Source organism: Seriola lalandi, unplaced genomic scaffold, assembly GCF_002814215.2.
Source record: "Seriola lalandi dorsalis isolate HSWRI2012SDOR001 ecotype SW California unplaced genomic scaffold, Sedor1 jcf7180002054330, whole genome shotgun sequence".
Taxonomy (NCBI): domain Eukaryota; kingdom Metazoa; phylum Chordata; class Actinopteri; order Carangiformes; family Carangidae; genus Seriola; species Seriola lalandi.
This window is the reverse complement of record NW_019524883.1, coordinates 1120707-1140570: the sequence shown is the minus strand read 5'-3', so window position 1 is coordinate 1140570 and position 19864 is coordinate 1120707. Positions and strand designations below refer to the sequence as shown.

Here is a 19864-nt window from a genome sequence, read left to right as displayed (position 1 = left end):
TTTTTTACCCCATTTATTTTGAATTAGTAGTTACTTTGCAGATTCATTGCAGATGAATAATATTCAACAAATAAATGGTGATGTATTATTATAGGTTGAAATATGACTTTATTGAACCCTTTATTGAACCCTTTATTGGATGTATGCATGTGCATGGGAGTGTGTATATGCAGACAACAAATGTATGCATATGTGGATATGAAGGCAGGCTGTATCTGCTGCGGAGACTCAGGTCTTTTGGAGCCATCTTCCATGGTGTGGTCTGCTGGGGCAGCAGAATCTCCACTGCTGACAGGAAAAGGCTCAACAGACTGATCAAGAAGGCCAGCTCTGTTCTGGGATGCCCCCTGGACCCAGTGGAGGTAGTGGGCGACAGGAGGATGATGGCTGAGCTATCATCCCTGTTGGACAACATCTCCCACCCCGTGCAGGACACTGAGCAGCTCCTTCAGTAACAGGCTGCTGCACCCACAGTGTGTGAAGGAGAGACTGCACCATGTGCAATACAATACTGCTGCTACTTTTTGTTTTTTGTATTTTGTATCCTCTTTATTTACAATTTAATTTTAAATATTATATTTAATTTTATTTTACCCTATTATATTATTTATCTCTTTAAGTATTTTGGTTCTTGTCATTTGGTAATCTGTTTTTCTTTCTTTGTACTTTCCACTTTGCTGCTGTGATATTGGAAATTTCCCCAATTTGGGACTAATAAAGGAATATCTAATCTTATCTTATCTTAAGTGTGTTTATATAATGTTTATTATGTGTGTTTTATATATATTTGCCTTACAAAACATTTTCTCAGTCCATATTTGCTTCAGATAACATGTATCTCCTTTTGTTTTTTTTAATTGATTTTATTCTTTTGACTATCGTTATTTTTAACTTCTTAGTAAATAGAAATAAAATGACTGGTATGAGAATAGAGAGACAGCAGACCCAACAATCTCACTGTACTGGAAACTTGTTTATTTCTGCATATGACAATAAACCTTTAAACCGAACTGAAATGAGTAAAAGATCTACAGCTACTTCGTCCACCGCTGTCTTTACTAGGCTATAGCATAAACATAAAATTTGTACCACTTAGCCATTTAACAATCTACTATACCATTGATAATAATATTACAACAAATAATGATGAGTAAAAAAAAAATGATAGTATTAAAGAAAAAGGTTATCATTATTATTGTTAGTAGAAATAGCATTGAGGTCCCACTGGACCAATCTTTGCAGCATCACTGTTTACTAATGTTTCACCCCTTGTTCACTTATTTATATGCTAAGCTATGTCGAAATAAATGTGCAAATTAATATTTGCATGGGTTTTTAAAATGCTATTTTAGCTTTTTCTATGATTTCTCACTGCATTAGTGGAAAATTGATTGGCATACAACACTTAAATGATCAATCGTACATCTTATTCTTCCAATAGTCAACTTGATATCACCACCCGTCCCCCGTGAAGCAGGGAGATGATGGTTGTTGTTCCTCTGTTGGCCGCAGGGGGCAGTGAGCGCTGCAGCCCCTGGCGCAGCTCTGCTCTTCTTCTGTCATTTTAAATCACGTGTTTCCGCTTTCAACTTCAGCGTGAGTCAAGCTAAGTGAACAAAAACACGTATTGATTTTTGTATGTGGTGTTTTAGGAGAACAACATAGGCACAAATAAATAGGTTTACATAGCTGTGGAGAGATGTACGTATTTATTAAGTGATCTTACCCGGAACTTGTGAGCTACAACTCAAACTGACGCCTAGTTTGTAGCTGGAGTTAGCTGAGTAAGCTAACTCACAGCCTGCTACTTCTACCAAAACAACAACGTTTTTTGAACGTTTTGAAAGGCGGTAAGTGAAATTAATGATTTGCAGCGTTTTTCAGTCAAAAGTAGAGTTTACAAAGAAATGAAGACAGTCCGCAAAATTAGGTTTGTGGGTCAAAAGTGAATTTCCAGCTGGTTTGGATCCGATTCCAGCCAGATTTCTGAAGGACAGAACCAGTGTAGCTTCTAGTGCAACTGTTCCTTCAGTCGTTTTGTCAGTATAACGGGGTTAATTCTCATGTAATTTGAAAAGGGTTAACGTTAAGATTCCTTTTAAGAAGAATAATATATCAGATGTAGGAAATCACACTCAGTATCAGTTTTAATAACTAAGTTTTTATTCACCAGGTTTCAGGAATCTTTAGTCAGACACAATTTGTTGTATGAGCTTCAGTCTGGCTGTGAATCATTGTATAATGTTGTCATAGTTAAAGTGTATAGCTGTGTGTGTGTTTGTGTGTGTGTGTGTGTGTGTGTTTGTTTGTGTGTTTGTGTGTCTTTCTCCCAAAAATGTTGCAACAACCATCCAAAGTGATCAGGTCCTAAAATAGTGTCTCATCATTTCTTACATAGAAATTGAGAAAAACAAACAAAAATAACAGAAAACACACAATTCGTGCCACAATAATATGACACAGGCAAAGTCTGACAAAGTATTTGCAAAGCTCTAACCGGTTTTATATCAAAAATGTATAATTCACTCAACAAAACTAATTAACTTCATGTTGATTAAGCATTAACTGACTATATGTTTCAGCCCAAGGAGCTTCGTAAATGTTACATAGTTAGAAAAATGTACAGACTCTTGCTGGGTAGAGGTAATGGTCTTTAACAATACCCTTGTTTGGTTGTAGCCAGCAGTTTGTGTAACAGCATGGCATAAATATAGGCCTGGATTACAGATAACCATGTTCTTGTGTTGTGACTGCTCCCTCAACAGGCACCATGGCCAATCTAGAGCAGTGGGTTAGTGACCGTCTCCATGACATCCTCGGGTTGAGTGACAGATATGTGTCCCAGTTCATGATTGGTACTGCACGGAAAGCTTTGAATGCACAAGACTTTGTGTCTCGCCTTGAGCAGACGGGCACAATTGACATCGACCAGAGTGTGATTGCCTTCGCACAAGAGCTCTTTGACAAGGTATAGTCGTAAAATTCTATAGAGCTTGTATTTACATTTTTGCATGAACTTCATCAATCTGGGAATTTTTGGTGGGAATGAAACCTCTAACAATCTTTTATCACTGTGTCAAAGATTCCTCGCAAGCAGGTTGTTGAGAAGCCATCCCGTGCGATAGAGCGAGAAGCCATTGAAATGGATAAGAAAAATCGGACGTACACGTTACTGGAGGACAGCGACAGTGATGAAGACACTGTGCAGGAGAAACAGAAAGGGAAAAAGAAAAGCAAGGACAAAGGAAACAAGAGGAAGCACATCAGACGGAAGAAAGAGAGCGAGTCGTCTAGTGAGGATGACGCACCTAAACGGTAACCCAGACTTTTTGTATTGATTTTATTGTGTGTATATAATATACAAGTACATATGTATGTGTATAGTGTTAATAGTAGAGCAGGATATGCTGTTATGGATAAAAGTTAGAGCTGAATGATTACCGCATTATTTTCTAATTTATTGGTAGTTTATCTATATGTACATGGTGCATTGATTGTGGTTCAATTTAAAAACTTTTTCCAGTTTGCAATTGGTGGGTAGTCGTAGTCAAAAAAGGGGATAATTAAAAAGGGGGAAAAACCCCCCACTCCCCATTCATACAGTAATACATATAATCAACTCGTGGAAAAACCCATTAGAAGCAACGTCAGTACAGGGGTCAAACATTTGTAGTGACATTAACTATGGCCAAGGACTCTGTGATACAGTGACACAGTGAAAGATGATTTAAAAACAAAAAAAAGTCACAGAAAAATTGAGTACTAAATTTGTATTTTCTGACATGCTGCAAAGGATTGGTATACTGCAGGATACTGTCAAATTATATCTGAAATTGCAGGGCCTCAATATAAGTAATACCTGTTTGGAGTAGGGCTGGGACGATTATCCGCCGTAATCGATGTTGATTATGAAAATTATTTGACCCGGAATTTTAGTGTCGACGCGTCGTGTAAACCACACAGGGTAAATGTTCATAGAACAAAACTTTCTAATGGGACCGTTTATATCCATCGTCTTTGGTTTACCCGGATACAAGCGCAGCGCACAGACTGGGACACCGCGGTGACGTAATTGAAGTAATTGACTACGTGAATGATTTGCATCTGTGTAAAAAAAAAAAAAAGAAAAATATGATTTGCGTGTGTGTAATCTATTTGAACAACACGGCGGCGTCTACCAGCAGCACGACGGAGTGTGTGGAGCAACACGCGGCAAAAAAGGCTCGTACACGGTCCTCCAGAGTTTGGGAATACTTTAATCTTGACACCAACAGTGCAGTAGTCTGCAGACTCTGCAAAGTGCATCTGGCATATCACTCTAGCATGACAGTCATGCACGAGCACATAAAGAGGAAGTGTGTGTGTGTGTGTGTTGGACGGGGCAAATTGTTATATTAAATGACTAACTGGAAAATAATTGCAATAAAATTACTGTTAGGTTAATAAAAAAAATAATCGCTAGATTAATTGTTTGAAGAATAATCTTTTAGGACAGCCCTACTTTGGAGAAAATACTAGGTTTTTGTTTTAAATTGAAAAAAAAGTGGGCGGAAGACGTAATAATGATAATAATAATTGTATCTACTGTGCATTTATATTCATGTGAGTTAGAGTTCAAAGCGAAGACTAAACCCACAGAAAAGAGAAGCAACCTGTAAATATTTTTCATCATGGAACCATTCAGGCCTTTTAAACTAGTGATAAAAAGTTTAAAAGAATTAAAAATGTTGTAAAGAAGCAGCCGTTTGATTTTTTTTTTCTCTAATATCAGGAGTAATTCAGCCCAGTTAGTAAAGAAAGATGAGGAGGAAGAGGAAGAGTGGGAGAAGGAGGAGCGAGAGCGACTGCAGGACATTGAAGAGAGAGACGCGTTTGCCGAGCGAGTGAGGCAGAAAGACAAAGACAAGACCCGCAACATAACAGAGAGGACTGACAAAAAGGTGGGAGATGAGGAAATGAAATCACAGCTCATGCTTGAAGATGATGCTCAAAGACGAGCCTCTGTGTCTCGAATGTAGATCATTTCACATTTGTTTGTTTTTCTCTAGGCTTATGAGGAAGCTCAGAAGAGGCTGAAGATGGCTGAAGAGGATCAGAACAACATGGTCGGTGCTCTCAGCTGAGAGACAAGTTTCTGTTTGTGTTTATGAACAGAATGTTTTGTCACTATCACAGAAGACTTTAGCACCATTTCTCACGGCATTAGAATAATCTCTGGGGAATAAAGAAAGTAAAAATCATTTTCTAGAATTCTAACTGTGTAATAAAGTTTCTGATCCTTTGTCCGTCTCTTTTCATCTCTAGTTGCCAGAGTTGAGGAAGCGCTCTCGCTGGGAGTATCTAAAGAAGAGAGAGGCAGAGAAGCTGGAGGACCTGGAGGCGGAGATCATAGACGACGAGTATCTTTTCTCTACTGACGAGCTGACTGAGAGGGAGAGAAAGGAGTTGGAATACAAACGCACCCTTCGGGACCTGGCTAAAGATTACAAAAAGGCCGGTGCCAAGGAACAAGAGGAGAGGAAGAACAGATACTATATGCCAGAAGAGAAGAGAAGCAAGGTAGGCACGAGAGATGCCACGTACTGACACAATGTGCAGAAACAGTCACCTAGTAAAGTGTGCATAGGTTAAATTCTTTGTTCCTTTCCCATCCATCCCTCACCCCTTTCCCCGCTGACCAGGAGGTGCCCCAGAGAGACCTGGAGCTGGAGGAAACTCCCATGGAGCTGGGAGGAGAGCAAGGCCGCTGGGAGGAGGAGAGGTTGAAAACAGCCTCCCTCAGCTTCGGGGCCAAGAAGGAGCGAGAGCAAGGGATGAGGAAGGAACAGGAGAGGTACCAGCTGATCCTGGAGGAGGAGGAGATGATCGACTTTGTCAGCACTGCCATTACCATGAAGGGAACTCGGACAGATAAGGTGGGCTTCTGGTGCTTTCTGATCCGTCATTATAATTTGTGTCTCAACTTTCCTTTTGCTTTTCACTGAGTTTATCCATAAAAGTCTGTTGCATCAGTAAAACTGTCCATCATGTAAAAATGTCCCTGTGTCTTTAAGTGAAAGGAAAGATCACATTTTCCTAATGTTCCTAAGATGATAAAAACATGCTGCTCACAACTTAAATTACTATCAAATATAACATCAAGATTTCTTGCATCAGGCTTGACCTGAGCCATAAAGAGTTGTTGAGCTTTGAAGAAAACCCCCCAGCTGTATTCTTTTTATATGACGGTGAGGGAAACCAGACAAAGATACACACATGTCCTGTCAGCGTGTCCCAGAATAAGACAAACTCCTTCCCAGTTACTCGTTACATATCAGTGAAAAAGATGATCTACAGAAACTGAAGCGAGCTCTTCTTCTGACCCTGTCGTGTCCAGGATCAGGAGGCCCCGGCTCTGTCGCAGGCGGAGCTGAAGAAACAGTCCATGCAGGAGGTCCGACGCAGCCTTCCCATCTTCCCCTACAGAGAGGACCTGCTAGCTGCCATCCAGGAGCACCAGATCCTGGTCATTGAAGGGGAGACGGGCTCCGGAAAAACCACCCAGATCCCACAGTACCTCCTGGAAGATGTGAGTGCGGAAGCATCATACACATGAAAATCAATACCACTCTCACATCTGTCCAGCAAATATGAAGCTACAGACAGTAGCTGTTAGCTTAGCTTAGCATAAAGACACAGTAACTTCTTCCAGGAAGTTACTGTTCCCAGGTAAGAGGTAGTTTGCCACACAGCCCCAGTAACACCACAAATTGTCTCTTTTTACGCAAACAAATTGTTAAACTACTGCTTCACTGTAGTTCTGTGTGGTAACCAGTGAAAATGAACTGACCCACTGAACCTGGCGCTCCTCTCTCAGGGATACACTAAAGGAGGCATGAAGATCGGTTGCACACAGCCTCGCAGAGTGGCAGCCATGTCAGTTGCAGCCAGAGTGGCACAGGAAATGAGCGTCAAGCTTGGGAACGAGGTGAGCGTGGCACATTATCATGTTGACACCGTTTTTCACTTTATTACAGTTTTATTAATTCTAGATGTGGCTGCAGGACACTATTTCATATCTGTACATCAGTGATTTCTGTATGATACTGTAATCAATGTTTTTGTGCAGTGGTATATAACATCTTTCCAAGCATTCTTTATTTATTTCATAGTATTTTTGCCTCTTTCTTCAAACAATTTTAAGTGGTTAAAAATTTAAATGAAAGTCTTGGATCAGTATTATTTATATTATCTTAATTGGTTGATCCAGGTGGGTTACAGCATTCGTTTTGAGGACTGCACATCAGAGAGAACGGTGCTCAAGTACATGACAGACGGCATGCTGCTCCGAGAGTTTCTCACCGAGCCCGACCTGGCCAGCTACAGGTAATGCAAAGAAGAGAATCACTACGCAGACACTGAACGAATGCAGCCTGATTATAGAATCAGGATGTTTGACGTGCAGTTTTAGGGGGTTACAAGACTTTATTAATCCACCTGAATGATCATCCATCTGGCTCTCTGAAAATTAGATGATATATATACATTAGAAAATTCATGGTTTCCAACTTTTTTCTTACATTTTTGTGTTCCTGATCTCACTGCTCATCACACTTTACACATTCAACTTTCAAGTTTCTTTGAATTATCAGGTAATGCTTTCCTCCTACTGGCTGACATCCCAGTGCCTCAAACTTCCCACAGTTCCTCTCAGCAGTTTAACATGTGAAGTCATTATGTTTCTGTACACCTGTAGGTATTACCTTATCTGCTGTGCTCAGTCATCTGCTTTCTGTCTCTCTCCCTGCAGTGTGATCATCATAGATGAGGCCCATGAGCGAACGCTCCACACAGACATCCTGTTTGGTCTGATTAAGGACATTGCCAGGTTCAGACCAGACCTGAAGGTGCTGGTGGCGAGCGCTACTCTGGACACCGAGCGCTTCTCCTGCTTTTTTGACGACGCTCCTGTCTTCAGGATCCCCGGCAGGAGGTTCCCAGTCGACATCTTCTACACTAAAGTAGGAACTAGCATGTTGTTTGAATGATTATTATAGGACATATTAACTTTTGAAGAGAAAGACTTAGAAAGAAAGATCATTTTTTTGTAAATCATAAAAGTCATAAAAGTATGTGTTTGTTGTGTTGCCCAGGCTCCAGAGGCAGACTACCTGGAAGCGTGTGTTGTGTCAGTGCTACAGATCCACGTCACCCAGTCTCCTGGAGATGTTCTGGTCTTCCTCACTGGACAGGTACACTTACACTTATATTTTCAAAGTCTTCCAGCACATTACACTTGTAATTTCTTCTTCTTTTGTATGTAATGTCTGCGTATAATCCATTTTGGATGGAATAATTTTAATGTGTATTTATACACCTCACATTTCTTATCGTGTGGTTTGCAGACAGATAAATCTGCCTTTTAAACACATTCAAGAAGTGGTTGTGCTTATACTGTAGAGTCAGTGAGTTACCTGACAGTCCATTTGATTTATTTACAGCACTTGGTGCTTTTGTAAAAAGCCAGGAGGAGCTTGAATGGGACCAGAACTGAAAGAGGAATAAGAATCAGCTGTATTGGCCACATGTGTGTTATAATACAATGAATTGACTCCGGTCTCTAGTGTCTGTTTGTCGGTCTGCTCCGGTGTAGGAGATTGAAACAGTTTGATTTTACTCAAACCGGCTGAACTAACATTCATCATTATGACAGGTTCTGGCAAATTAAAAATTATCCTCCTTCACCATCATGGCGCTAAATCCTACTTATATTGCATGAAAAGCAATGAGCATTAACATGAAGATCAACTTTTCGAGCTGCATTACTGCCACCAAGTGGCCTAGAGTCGCCACACTCTCAGTCTCGTTATGTTCCACTCAGAAGCGTCTGCTAAGTCACGTAGGACACCCAGTGGTTACATGTGGTACACTGGTGTTGTCCTGTGTTTGGTTTAATATCAGACTGGTTTGACCTTTTTTACACTGGCCCAACCCTGGTGCATCGAAGTGAACACTGTTCCAGGAACAATGTTCAGGAAATAGAAAAATACAGCAACAGAAAAGCACAACAACATACAGTGTTTATATACAAATTGTAAACCAGTACACAAATAGTGTAGAGGTGTGTACAGGTGCAAGGATTGCTGGCATAAATATTGAATGAGTTTTGTAGTAGCTACTTTATATACATAAAAAGGCAACAACACGGTCTTTAAATGAACCAAACTACAGGTGTGAAGGCGACCTAAGTTACCTGGTTTACTTAACCAGTATCCCCAAACTTGTCATGTGTCCTTGTGTGTTGGTTTACTCTTTAAGCTCTTTGCCTGTGTGTGTCCGGCAGGAGGAGATCGAAGCGTGTTGCGAGCTGCTCCAGGAGAGATGCAGGCGGCTGGGCTCTAAGATCGCAGAGCTGCTGGTCCTTCCCATCTATGCCAACCTGCCGTCCGACATGCAGGCGAAGATCTTCAACCCCACTCCGCCTGGGGCCCGTAAGGTGAGGCGACGTCTTATTTCTGCGCAGAATCCTCGAGGAACTTTTATTGTTCCCTAGTACAATTGCTCTGGATGTAGTAGGTCACTGTTGGATTAATATTTCAGCTTGGCAGACACTAGTCAATAGACTATGATAACAAGTTTATTCCTTAGAGATGTAAATGAAGACGATGGATGTGATATCTGTTTCCTGCATCAGCTGTGTATTAGGCAAGAACCTGCTCATATTTACCCAAATTAAATGTCCATGCTGGAATTTACCAACAGAGGCAACAGAGCACAATGAGATTCACTAAAGAGACTTAGTAGCTTAGTTTTTTCTGTGACAGGAAAAGCCTTGTTTTGCTGGGGTTTTTTTTTTTGTTTTGTCACATTTTTGTTCCTATTCCCAACAGCTGGATCTAATCTTTACGCTGCTTTGTTTGACCAGTGATTGCTCACACTGTGTGTTCTCTTCCCTTCAACCCAAGGTGGTGGTTGCTACCAATATAGCAGAAACCTCCCTCACCATAGATGGAATCATCTACGTCATCGATCCAGGCTTTTGCAAGCAGAAGAGTTACAACGCCCGCACCGGCATGGAGTCACTCATTGTCACGCCCTGCTCACGGGTAACCGCTCTCTTAATGTTTAACAAGCAGGAAGTTCATGTTGAAGTGAAGTCATGGCACATTTTATACCAGGAGTGTAGTGAATGCACATGTTTTCTTTTCAACACAACACAATTCAGGTCCAGGCTACAAGCTGTGATACTGTACTGAACCCATGCTGCTTTTTTTCATTCGTTCCATTTCTGGTTTTGTCTTTTTAAGTTCCAGTTGCTATTTTTGGTTGTAATAAATACAAGTAAAAAGTCAGAGCCCTGAACAGTTCACACGCCTGACAGCATCACATCCACTGCAGATATCGTATAAACAAAGTAATGTCCTTACTGTGTCTCACTGTGTCTCACTGTGTCTCACTGTGTCTCACTGTGTCTCACTGTGTCTCACTGTGTGTTCACAGCAGCTGCTTCTGTGCTGAACAGAAGAGCTCTGATGCCAATTTATGATGATGCACTAAAACACAAATAATCACTAAACCAGATGATTTTTACATCTGATTTATCACCATGAATTAAAACACATCTCTTTACCCGACAGTGTAATATAATTTATATTTTGTTGATAATGTAATTTTGAACTAATTTGCTAAAAACAAAATAATAAGTCCATGTCATGGAAAACCTCACCAGCTGATCCCAGAACAGCGAACTGATCTAATTAGCACTGCTACACAAATAGCAGTTAGTGTTTGTCAGATTGCTTCAGGGGGAAGTCTCATTTTCTCTCACGCGTGCATCTGTTTAACTGTGGGTGTGTAACTCTGTTTTGCTTTCTAAATGTTTTACCAGCTCATGTTGTGTGTTTTCTCTTCCGCTCTCAGGCTTCGGCCAACCAGAGAGCAGGCCGTGCAGGCAGAGTGGCTGCTGGGAAATGTTTTAGGCTTTACACAGCCTGGGCCTTTAAACATGAGATGGAAGAAACGACCGTGCCTGAGATTCAGAGGACCAATTTGGGAAATGTAGTCCTGCTGCTGAAGAGTCTAGGTGAGGGGTAATTTTATGTGCTTACTCATTAAGTTGAAGCAGATTAGATCAACATTTGGTGGCTATTTCTGTGCAAGAAACTCCTACTTTTTGCCCGCAGGCATCAATGACCTCATTCACTTTGACTTCATGGACCCACCCCCTCATGAGACTCTGGTCTTAGCGCTGGAGCAGCTCTACGCCCTGGGAGCACTCAACCACCTGGGAGAGCTCACAAAGGTACACACTCGAGGCCTGTGTCTATGAAACGTGCAGTTAGACTTAATCAATATGTTTATAATTACATGTGACAAGTGGCAGCAATGTGAGAAGGCCCAAAGTGGTGAACCTACAGAGAATTATCTGCAGCTTCCTCTGGCCTGAAGATAAATATAGCTGCCTGCTCTGCAGCTTTACTGTTTTGCTTCACTCTCATAGTGTTTGGGTGTCGTGTTCATCAGACGCTGACATATCGCTGCCTCTAAGCAGCCAACAAAAATCAGTTAGTGCATGTTTAAGCTCTAATACAGTTGCATTCTGTCTCTTTTGACAGGTACATTTTGTATTTGCAAACCACACTGGCTTTGTTTGTGAAATGGAGGGCATTTGTAAAACAGGTTTTGTTTGTTTCTTTAAGGTTTGGCAGGAAATTAGCTCCGTTATGTTATTTTGAACTCTTCCTGTTAAATAGTGATTAAACATTAAATGTAGCAGCTGATGTGACTTGAGTACAGTTAGCTGGACTTGCAACAGGAAAAACCCTTTACCCAATGGATTAAAATCTTCGAGGCTTTAGATTCCAAACGTCTCTAAAGTGCTTGATATCTTTAGTTTAACTTCACACCAAATCTGTTCTGTTAGTAGATTATGTGTATAGTCACTTTACACTATCAGTTCATCCTGGTCTCATTTTATAGGGTCCATTACAATTTATTTTCCATCACAAATCTAGTAATTCTGTGAAAAATGTTACTGTCAAAAATCATTATTGTCCTATCACACATGTACAACAAGTAATGGATTAATTATTCCCACTCCATCCTCGTCCCACAGTCAGACAGTACAAGAGGAGGTCGTTAGTTAACAGAAGAAGCTTCTTTTGCATTCTTAACTTTAATCAGAGAAAATAGTGATATAACCTTTTGCTTTGACTTGCATAATCTGCGTTCTTCTCTCGCTCTGTCTGCGTGTGTGCGTGACATGCTGCACATACCTGAAGCTTCTTATGCTTTGTCAGGGCTTGATTGAAGGTGCTGATACTTGGAGAGGAGAGCTCACTGTGTTTACAACTCAGGGCTTTTATGACCACTATAGTCCTATCAATCAGTGGTTGTCAAGGATGATAGGATATAAGCATCAGCCCCCCCCCCCAGGTGACGACTTGTCTTCAGGACATAAGATGTTTATCAATATGAATAAATAACTTGTTTGTTCTTGTGTGTCAGCTGGGTCGCAGGATGGCTGAGTTACCTGTGGACCCCATGCTGAGCAAGATGATCCTGGCGTCCGAGCAGTAAGTCTCCACTCTGGTACTAGCATAAACCGTCGCCATGTGCCCGTTTAACAGGGCGCATTGCCTGACTAAATACTATATGAAGCATAAAATGTATTCCAAAAATACACCAAACTCCTCCAGGCTTGTATTTGCCCAGTTCTTGATTATGCACCAGGGGATCAGGGTCATGGAAGTTACTCCAGGAGTTAACTTATTCATAATCGGGCTGCTCCAACTTAAGCATCAACAGAAGATATTGTATCTCTAAGGGAGAAAGTGATTTGCAGGGCTAAAGGAAAAATAAGCAGATGAGTTTGTGAGTAAACAGCTGTGTGATTGTTTTACTGGAAATCTATCGAAGACAATAAAGGTTCTCATATTGAGACGGGTCAGTATGCTGTTTTGGAAGAAGAATGTTCAGTGTGTGAGAAGTAGAAAATTAGTTTTATTTTCCTTTACTGACCTTTGTCAGTAAAGGAAGTGAGTCGCTGGATGTGGATGATTCACATTGTCTGAAATTGTTTGAATACGAGGCTTTAAAACTGGCAACTCATTAGTAAATGCTTGGGAGTTAAAAGAAAACTTGTATGAGGAAGGAATACTGTTGTTGCTTTCTCATCTCTCTCTGCATCTCACTGTATTTCTATTTCACTTTCCTTCTGTGCCACTCTCCAGGTACAAGTGTTCAGAGGAAGTGTTGACAATAGCAGCCATGCTGTCGGTGAACAACTCTATTTTCTACCGGCCCAAAGACAAAGTGGTGCACGCCGACAACGCCAGGATGAACTTTGTGGTGCCAGGGGGAGACCACTTGGTGCTGCTCAACGTCTACACACAGGTATAAACACAGCCGACAGCAGTTTGGCCTGAAGATGTGTTCGGTCTTTATGAAGCTTTTAGCATCAGAGACGTGAGGATTAGGTTCTGCAGACATCTTCGAGGCCGCAGTAAAAGGTCTTGGCAAATATTTTGTCCATTTACATGAGGAGGACAGAATGTTAGAGCTGATCCTAGAAGGTGGGAATTATTGCTGTGTTGCTGTTATGAACTGCGTTTGTGTTCATGATTTGTGTCTAACCCTCCTGCATGAAAATAGGAAAGCACCAAACTTTCAGGTTTTCTGTGAGGTGGTATGCAAATCGTTTGTGTCTGCACACTGAAACAAGTTTCCACCATCTCTTCTTGACAGTCCTTCTGTATTTTAGAGTAGTTTACTACGTAACCTACTTAGCTGTAGTCTACTACATGTAAAAAGTTAATAACCTGTAACTTATTGACGGGATTGATAGTTTAATACTGTGAATGCACAGTTGCTTGAAAAATATTGAAATAGCATTTTAAAACAAAACTATATCACCTTTTGTCACAGGATGCGTAGGTCTGCCATGTGTGATCATCAACCAAAGAGTGTTTTTTTCCCCTCTTCTTTATTTTTAATTTATGGATTTATACAGTAATTCAACAACATTCTTTTCAACATTTCTTAATTTTATTTGGCATATCATTACTTTTACAGGTATTTGGTCGTAAACCAAAAGTCTGGACAAATAAAAATATTGACCTGATGATGCCGAAAAGTTATTGTGGTACATCCCGAGGAAGACATGAACATCTGTACCAAGTTTCATGACAATAAATTTAGCAGGTTTAGATATTCCACTGAAAACCACAAATGTCAAGCTGCTCATGAGGCCAGATTAAAACTCAGGGAATCACCAAAGTCGTAGTGTTCATCGTCCGAGACCAACGTCCGTAGCGTGGCTAAAAGAAAGTTTCTGCGTTCCTGTCCTGTTATACAAATCACCAACGCTCAGATTCATCGTGCAACCTCTTCTTAGTCCCCTAAATTAGGAACCATTGATTTCAGCTATTGCTTATGGAAACTAAAAAGCCCTTGAGATATTCCCATTCCCACCTTGAAGCCAAGTGTTGTGCTGACTGCGCACAATGTCTTTCTCCCTCAGTGGCTGGAGAGCGGCTTCTCCACACAGTGGTGCTACGAGAACTTCATCCAGTTTCGCTCCATGAGAAGAGCCCGGGACGTCCGGGACCAGCTGGAGGGTCTGATGGATCGCATAGAGGTGGAGGTGGTCAGCTCCCAGGGAGACAATGTGCCCATTCGCAAGGTTAGTGCTACTGAGAAAGTCATCCAGAGTTTTACCACAGTGGAGTCTCAACAGAGGATATGCTGCAGTTTATGAGTGTGTTTGTGGCTCAGTGTGAACATGGCTGCTCTTTGGTTTGGCCACGTCTCGTTAGCATGTTGTGTAGATGCAATCAGCTGTTGGTTAGTTTTTGTGTCATGCACTTACAAGTGTCCGGCCCACGTGGGAATGCGAGATACCAAAAATAATCCTGCATTTAAGACCTGATTGAAAATTTGAGTGAAAATTTGTGAAAATCCTTTTTAAATTCAAAAAGAAAACAATGTTTGAGTTCAATATTGTCTCTTTTTTGAATGTTAGTGACTCAACTCCAGACTTAACACTGGTTCAAGGTAAACAACTGAAGATGAGTGATAAGTGTTTGAAACTTGAACTAGTGGAGGGAAGGGCTAATAATACACTAAAGGCCTCAAGGTGGGAAGCTGCTTAATTTAGCTTTGACAAGCTGCTGTCAACATGACCTTTTTTTTTTTTTTTCCGAAGTCGATCTTTTAGCCTGTATGTCTCCTTAGGGCGGTGAAAGGTGAAGGGTCACCCTCAGATACAGCCCCTGTGTTTGCTTCACTTCAGGCAGGTGGAAACTTTCACATAACAAAATGCTGATACTGGTCCAGAGAGACTATATTGTTCTGAAAATTCAAAATATGAACAGAAATCTAAGAAGAAAGCTGTAAGTTATCACTGGACTGAGCTGTATCAATCGCCTTCTCATATCAGGGTCTGTATGTGTTGTGAACGCACGCCTAAACCACTTGAGATAAGCCAGGGTGTGTGTTGTATTAGCTGGGTAACACCTTTTTCCAACGCATGCTGACTTTGTGTGTGTCAAAAATCTTGCAGCCAAATAGGCTAAAAGTAATCCCACAACTTATTTAGTTCCCAAGATAGAAAAATGAAACTTCTGGTCCAACATATGCCCGAGTCCTCGGAGTCTGGCCCATGTACTTCCACATATGGGCAGAGTCCTTAGTCGGTACCTTTCGATATTGACTGACAGCCGGAAGATTTTCTGTGTGCTCGAAAGAATTGGTTCAGATGTGGAAGTGGCATCTTACAATCGTGCTGTATATGGGCCAGACTCGGGCCGTGCAACCCGGGCGTATTCTGGGCCAGAAGAAAACAAGCATGAGGCCCAAGTGTGTTTATTTTGCTATCTGGGTATTAATTAATAATTCAGTAAATAATCAAACTATTTACACTTAATGTTATTGTTGACGTCTAAAGAAAACGTGTCGCTTCAGAAAGTATCGTTGCTTATATTTCTTTTTTTACTTGTTGAGTTCCATAAAGTGATTTTCGTGTCCTTCAGTGAATTCCTTGTTTAGGTCGGGAAGCGTCTGTTGCTTTTCCAACTTCCGTACGACGAACGCCTCGACTGAGCGACCGAAAACCTCGACCCTACCTCCGCGTCAGCTGACATCTCCACGCTGACTGCACACACACACACACAAACACAAACCAACTGAATTAGTCCCGTGAAAATGTTTAGAACATCTTAAGGCGAAATGACAGACACGTGTATCTGTACGGTATCCAGCGCATGACTCGTGTGTGTGACAGACATTATCTGTCAGATGAATGTAAGTGACATGCTGTCCTCTTCGAAGCATTAGTTTTGTGAACACACCCAACACCACCTGTTCTAGATCACAGCAGGTGTGAACAGAGCGAGTGTGTCAGTGAAAAGAAGACTGGAGAGGCAGGTCTGAATGTTTGGAGTGGAGATGTGTGTGTGTGGATGGTGTGTGTCCCACATGAAACCCACCTTCACTACAAAACTAGTGAATGGCTCGACGCTCTTGATACAGTCACAGTCTGAATTATCTGCTGTAGTTTCCTCGAGCAAGACACATTCAAGCTGATGTAAAACAGAAATATATTATTTCTACATTGTCGTCGTGTTTTATGAAACTTCGATTCGATTTCACCTTTGTGAATCATGTTTGCATCTGGTTTTATCTAGAAGACAAAAGAGTTGTCGGTTAGCTGCACGGTTGAGAACTGGTATTTTTCCACTGAGGTTGTTAGGAAGGAGGAAGACGGAGCTGTGAAGTGGGTTAAGTGGAAAATGAGTCATTATTTTCTTTCATACTGTAAAAATGATGATGATTTAAGGGAGCTAACTTTCCTGTGTTTTAAGTTTGACCCCTTTATCTGAAAAGCCTGGAAAGAAGATGAGATGGACAATTTTTAAATAAGTATTTGCTACGGCTCAACGATATGCAACAGAAAAATCATATTGCGATTATTTTGGCAGATATTGCAATGGTGATATGATTCATGATTTAAGTTGGAATGGTCATTTTTACTAAAGCAAATATAAAGATGGTGATGATGATGATGATGATCCGTTACGTCCGGAGAACATGATTTATAAGCCAGGTGCGTCTGTAGACCCACAATGCTTCATTTATGGTCTGTTGTGACACGTTTGACCTTTTTATCAAAACAATTCTAGCTCCTCTGATTTGGATATTGCACTTGGTCATATTGCGATTTCAATAATATTTCGATTAATTGTGCAGCCAGGATTTATAACTAGACCATGAAGGTGTGACTGTGAAAGGTGATTCTCTGCCTTATATGCGTTTGTGTTGTCTTAACCTTTGTCGGCCTGGATCGGTTTGCGTGACGCAGTAATGAAAAACGTTTAAGCTTCAGGGAAAACCAGCAGAGGTGCTAATATACACAATTAGGGAGTGAGCCAATTCTTTAGACCGTCATCTAATTCATGAAAGGGATGTGTCAGGATCTGACTCAGTTCAGTACTTGACATTGATCGATTACATCGCACCATCGCTTTGCTGCGTTGCAAAGAGCGAACAGAAGAAACGAACTGCTCCATCAGTGACCGTCACATGAGGATGGAAGAAGGAAAAACTCGTGCACCGCAGGTCGGGCACCTGGTCGGGCACCTGGTCGGGCACCTGGTCGGGCACCTGGTCGGGCACCTGGCCGAAGTTAGTTTGATAAAAACGTGTCCAGCTGGTGATTATCTGACTGCGTCGAGTTGAAGTTGGTTAAAGATCAGATGTTGAGCAGCTGGAATTGTGTTTGCGTCTGTGACTGTGATCAGACTTAGAGTCAATTTAAAGAGAAAGAGAAGAAAGAAGGAAAGAGAGAGAGAAAAATTGGGCTCATTAATCAGGAATTAATTCATCAATCATAGATGAAAAAATGACTAATTTCAACAAAAAACAGTTTGATCCATTTGTTGAAATAACACAGTGAAGTCTCCTCTGGTAAGTAAAGTGCATTATGCATTATCCATGTTGTGCTGGGCTGCATGGTCCAGTCATTTATTATGTTGACTCAACCAGAGAATCGAATAGCTGCTGTATTTGCTCTTCCATTCCCTTCTTCATCACATTATTTCTGGATTTATAGATTATTTACAATTGTATCTACTGAAGAAATAATTTGCATCTGTTTTGTTTGTGACTTGTCATTTTTCCCTGAAAACATCCATCACCACGTCCACCTGTGACCTACCTGAAGTCGTCGTCTATAGCGACACAATTAACTATGATTTGGTTTTTATTACACAAGTAAATTCTCACATTATTGCTCTTTATCTTAATAGTCCTCCTTTCGTGTAACGCTGCTGTGGTCACCTTGATTTTCTACCCTGTATGGCGATGTGATGTATCAGTTGTTTAAACCCCCCCCCCCCCCCCCTCCTCTTCCCAGGCGGTGACTGCAGGATATTTCTATCACACGGCACGACTGAGCAAAGGCGGCTACAAGACGGTGAAGCACCAGCAGACGGTCTACGTCCACCCCAACAGCTCTCTGTTCGAGGAGCAGCCCCGCTGGCTCATCTACCACGAGCTGGTCTTCACCACTAAGGAGTTCATGAGACAGGTCGGCCTGCTGAGGATGTGATGTAGTTAATTCTGAATAGTCACTCAGATCTCTCTCAAACATCTGCAGTGTCAGGAGGTGGTTCCCCCAACAGCTTTTCAGACGCTTGTTTGATCATCTGGCAGAAAATCATTCAACACATAAAACAGCTACAGTTTAAAATGTGAATAAGAGTCACACCTCCCATTAAGTCCAGTATAAAGGTGTCCACAGAATAACTGCTTATGGGCATGAGACAGCACATTAATGAGGAAGTTTGATGCAGGTTCCTGGACAATATTTAACTTTATTCCTTCCCGTATCGGTATCACATTGCATTTTCTGTCTCCCGTGCAGGTGATTGAGATAGACAGCGGCTGGCTGCTTGAAGTCGCTCCTCACTACTACAAAAGCAAAGAGCTGGAGGACAGCAGCAGCAAGAAGATGCCCCGCAAGCAGGGTAAAACTAAAGAAGAGCTGGGCTGAAGAGAAGACCAAGGGCTCAGGGGACAGAACCATGCAAAGCACTGGGGACACACTCCCTTCCTCTCTCAGGGCAGGGTAAAAGTAGGGGAAATGACTTTGAACGCTTGGAATTTGCATAAAAATAAAGAGGAAAAGTGTGGAAATGTAGTTGTGTGTGGCGCCAGTTCAGTACATAAACAGCTACATGTTTGTTGCCTGTTTTCACATGAGACATTATTTTGCTGTAGCGTGATACGGCATTTTTTGACCGTGCTCACTCAGTTTCAACGTTGTAAATTTGGACCAATTTTGGCTGCAGAGAGTCGCCTGAGTGCAGACACATGGAGCAGAGTGATGGGTCCAGAGAGAAGTGGGTCACAGACCTACTGATTTGTTTAATCATAAACCAGCTGCGTCAGCGGGGCCACTACAAAGAAACTGTAGTGCAGTTGGATCTGAGTTTCCCGCAACAGCAGTACGGACTCACTCTGGCTTTTTCAGCTCATTAATGAACGTGAGACTGTTGGTTTGTTTTTCAGCTGTTTGTGAACGCCCCCCAGGAAGTAGCTTTTGTTGACTTGCCGTAAATGAACAGGCTTTGTCAAATTTTGCATTTGTGAAAGCAGCACACTGTCAAACTGTCTCCACCAATAAGTTTCACTCACTTTAGGCGACTTGTTTATTTTCATTTTTCTAGAGCAATAAACTTTTACATTCATCTGTTTTTGTCCTTCCTAATTTGTTGAGTAGAATTAGTTTGTCAGTCGGTTTGTTTCAGCTCATTATTTAGTCACCACACTGGTATTTATTAATTTCAAGATTTAATTCAGGTTATTCTTCTGGGTTTAATCTCAC

The 19864-nt window shown here is 41.4% G+C and overlaps 1 protein-coding gene across 1 annotated transcript; it reads left to right on the top strand.

Moving 5' to 3' along the window:
• The first annotated feature begins 1578 nt into the window (after positions 1–1578).
• Positions 1579–19727, top strand: dhx16 (DEAH (Asp-Glu-Ala-His) box polypeptide 16). The gene is made up of 21 exons (XM_023407157.2): positions 1579–1850; positions 2766–2968; positions 3083–3315; positions 4772–4940; positions 5049–5105; positions 5305–5559; positions 5682–5915; positions 6377–6568; positions 6857–6967; positions 7250–7365; positions 7790–8000; positions 8133–8231; positions 9323–9475; positions 9945–10085; positions 10900–11062; positions 11163–11281; positions 12487–12554; positions 13212–13374; positions 14501–14662; positions 18392–18565; positions 18902–19727. Exons 2-21 carry the CDS (start codon positions 2771–2773, stop codon positions 19028–19030), a joined length of 3147 nt encoding a protein of 1048 aa, XP_023262925.1. The 5' UTR covers positions 1579–1850; positions 2766–2770; the 3' UTR covers positions 19031–19727.
• The last annotated feature ends 137 nt before the right edge of the window (positions 19728–19864 follow it).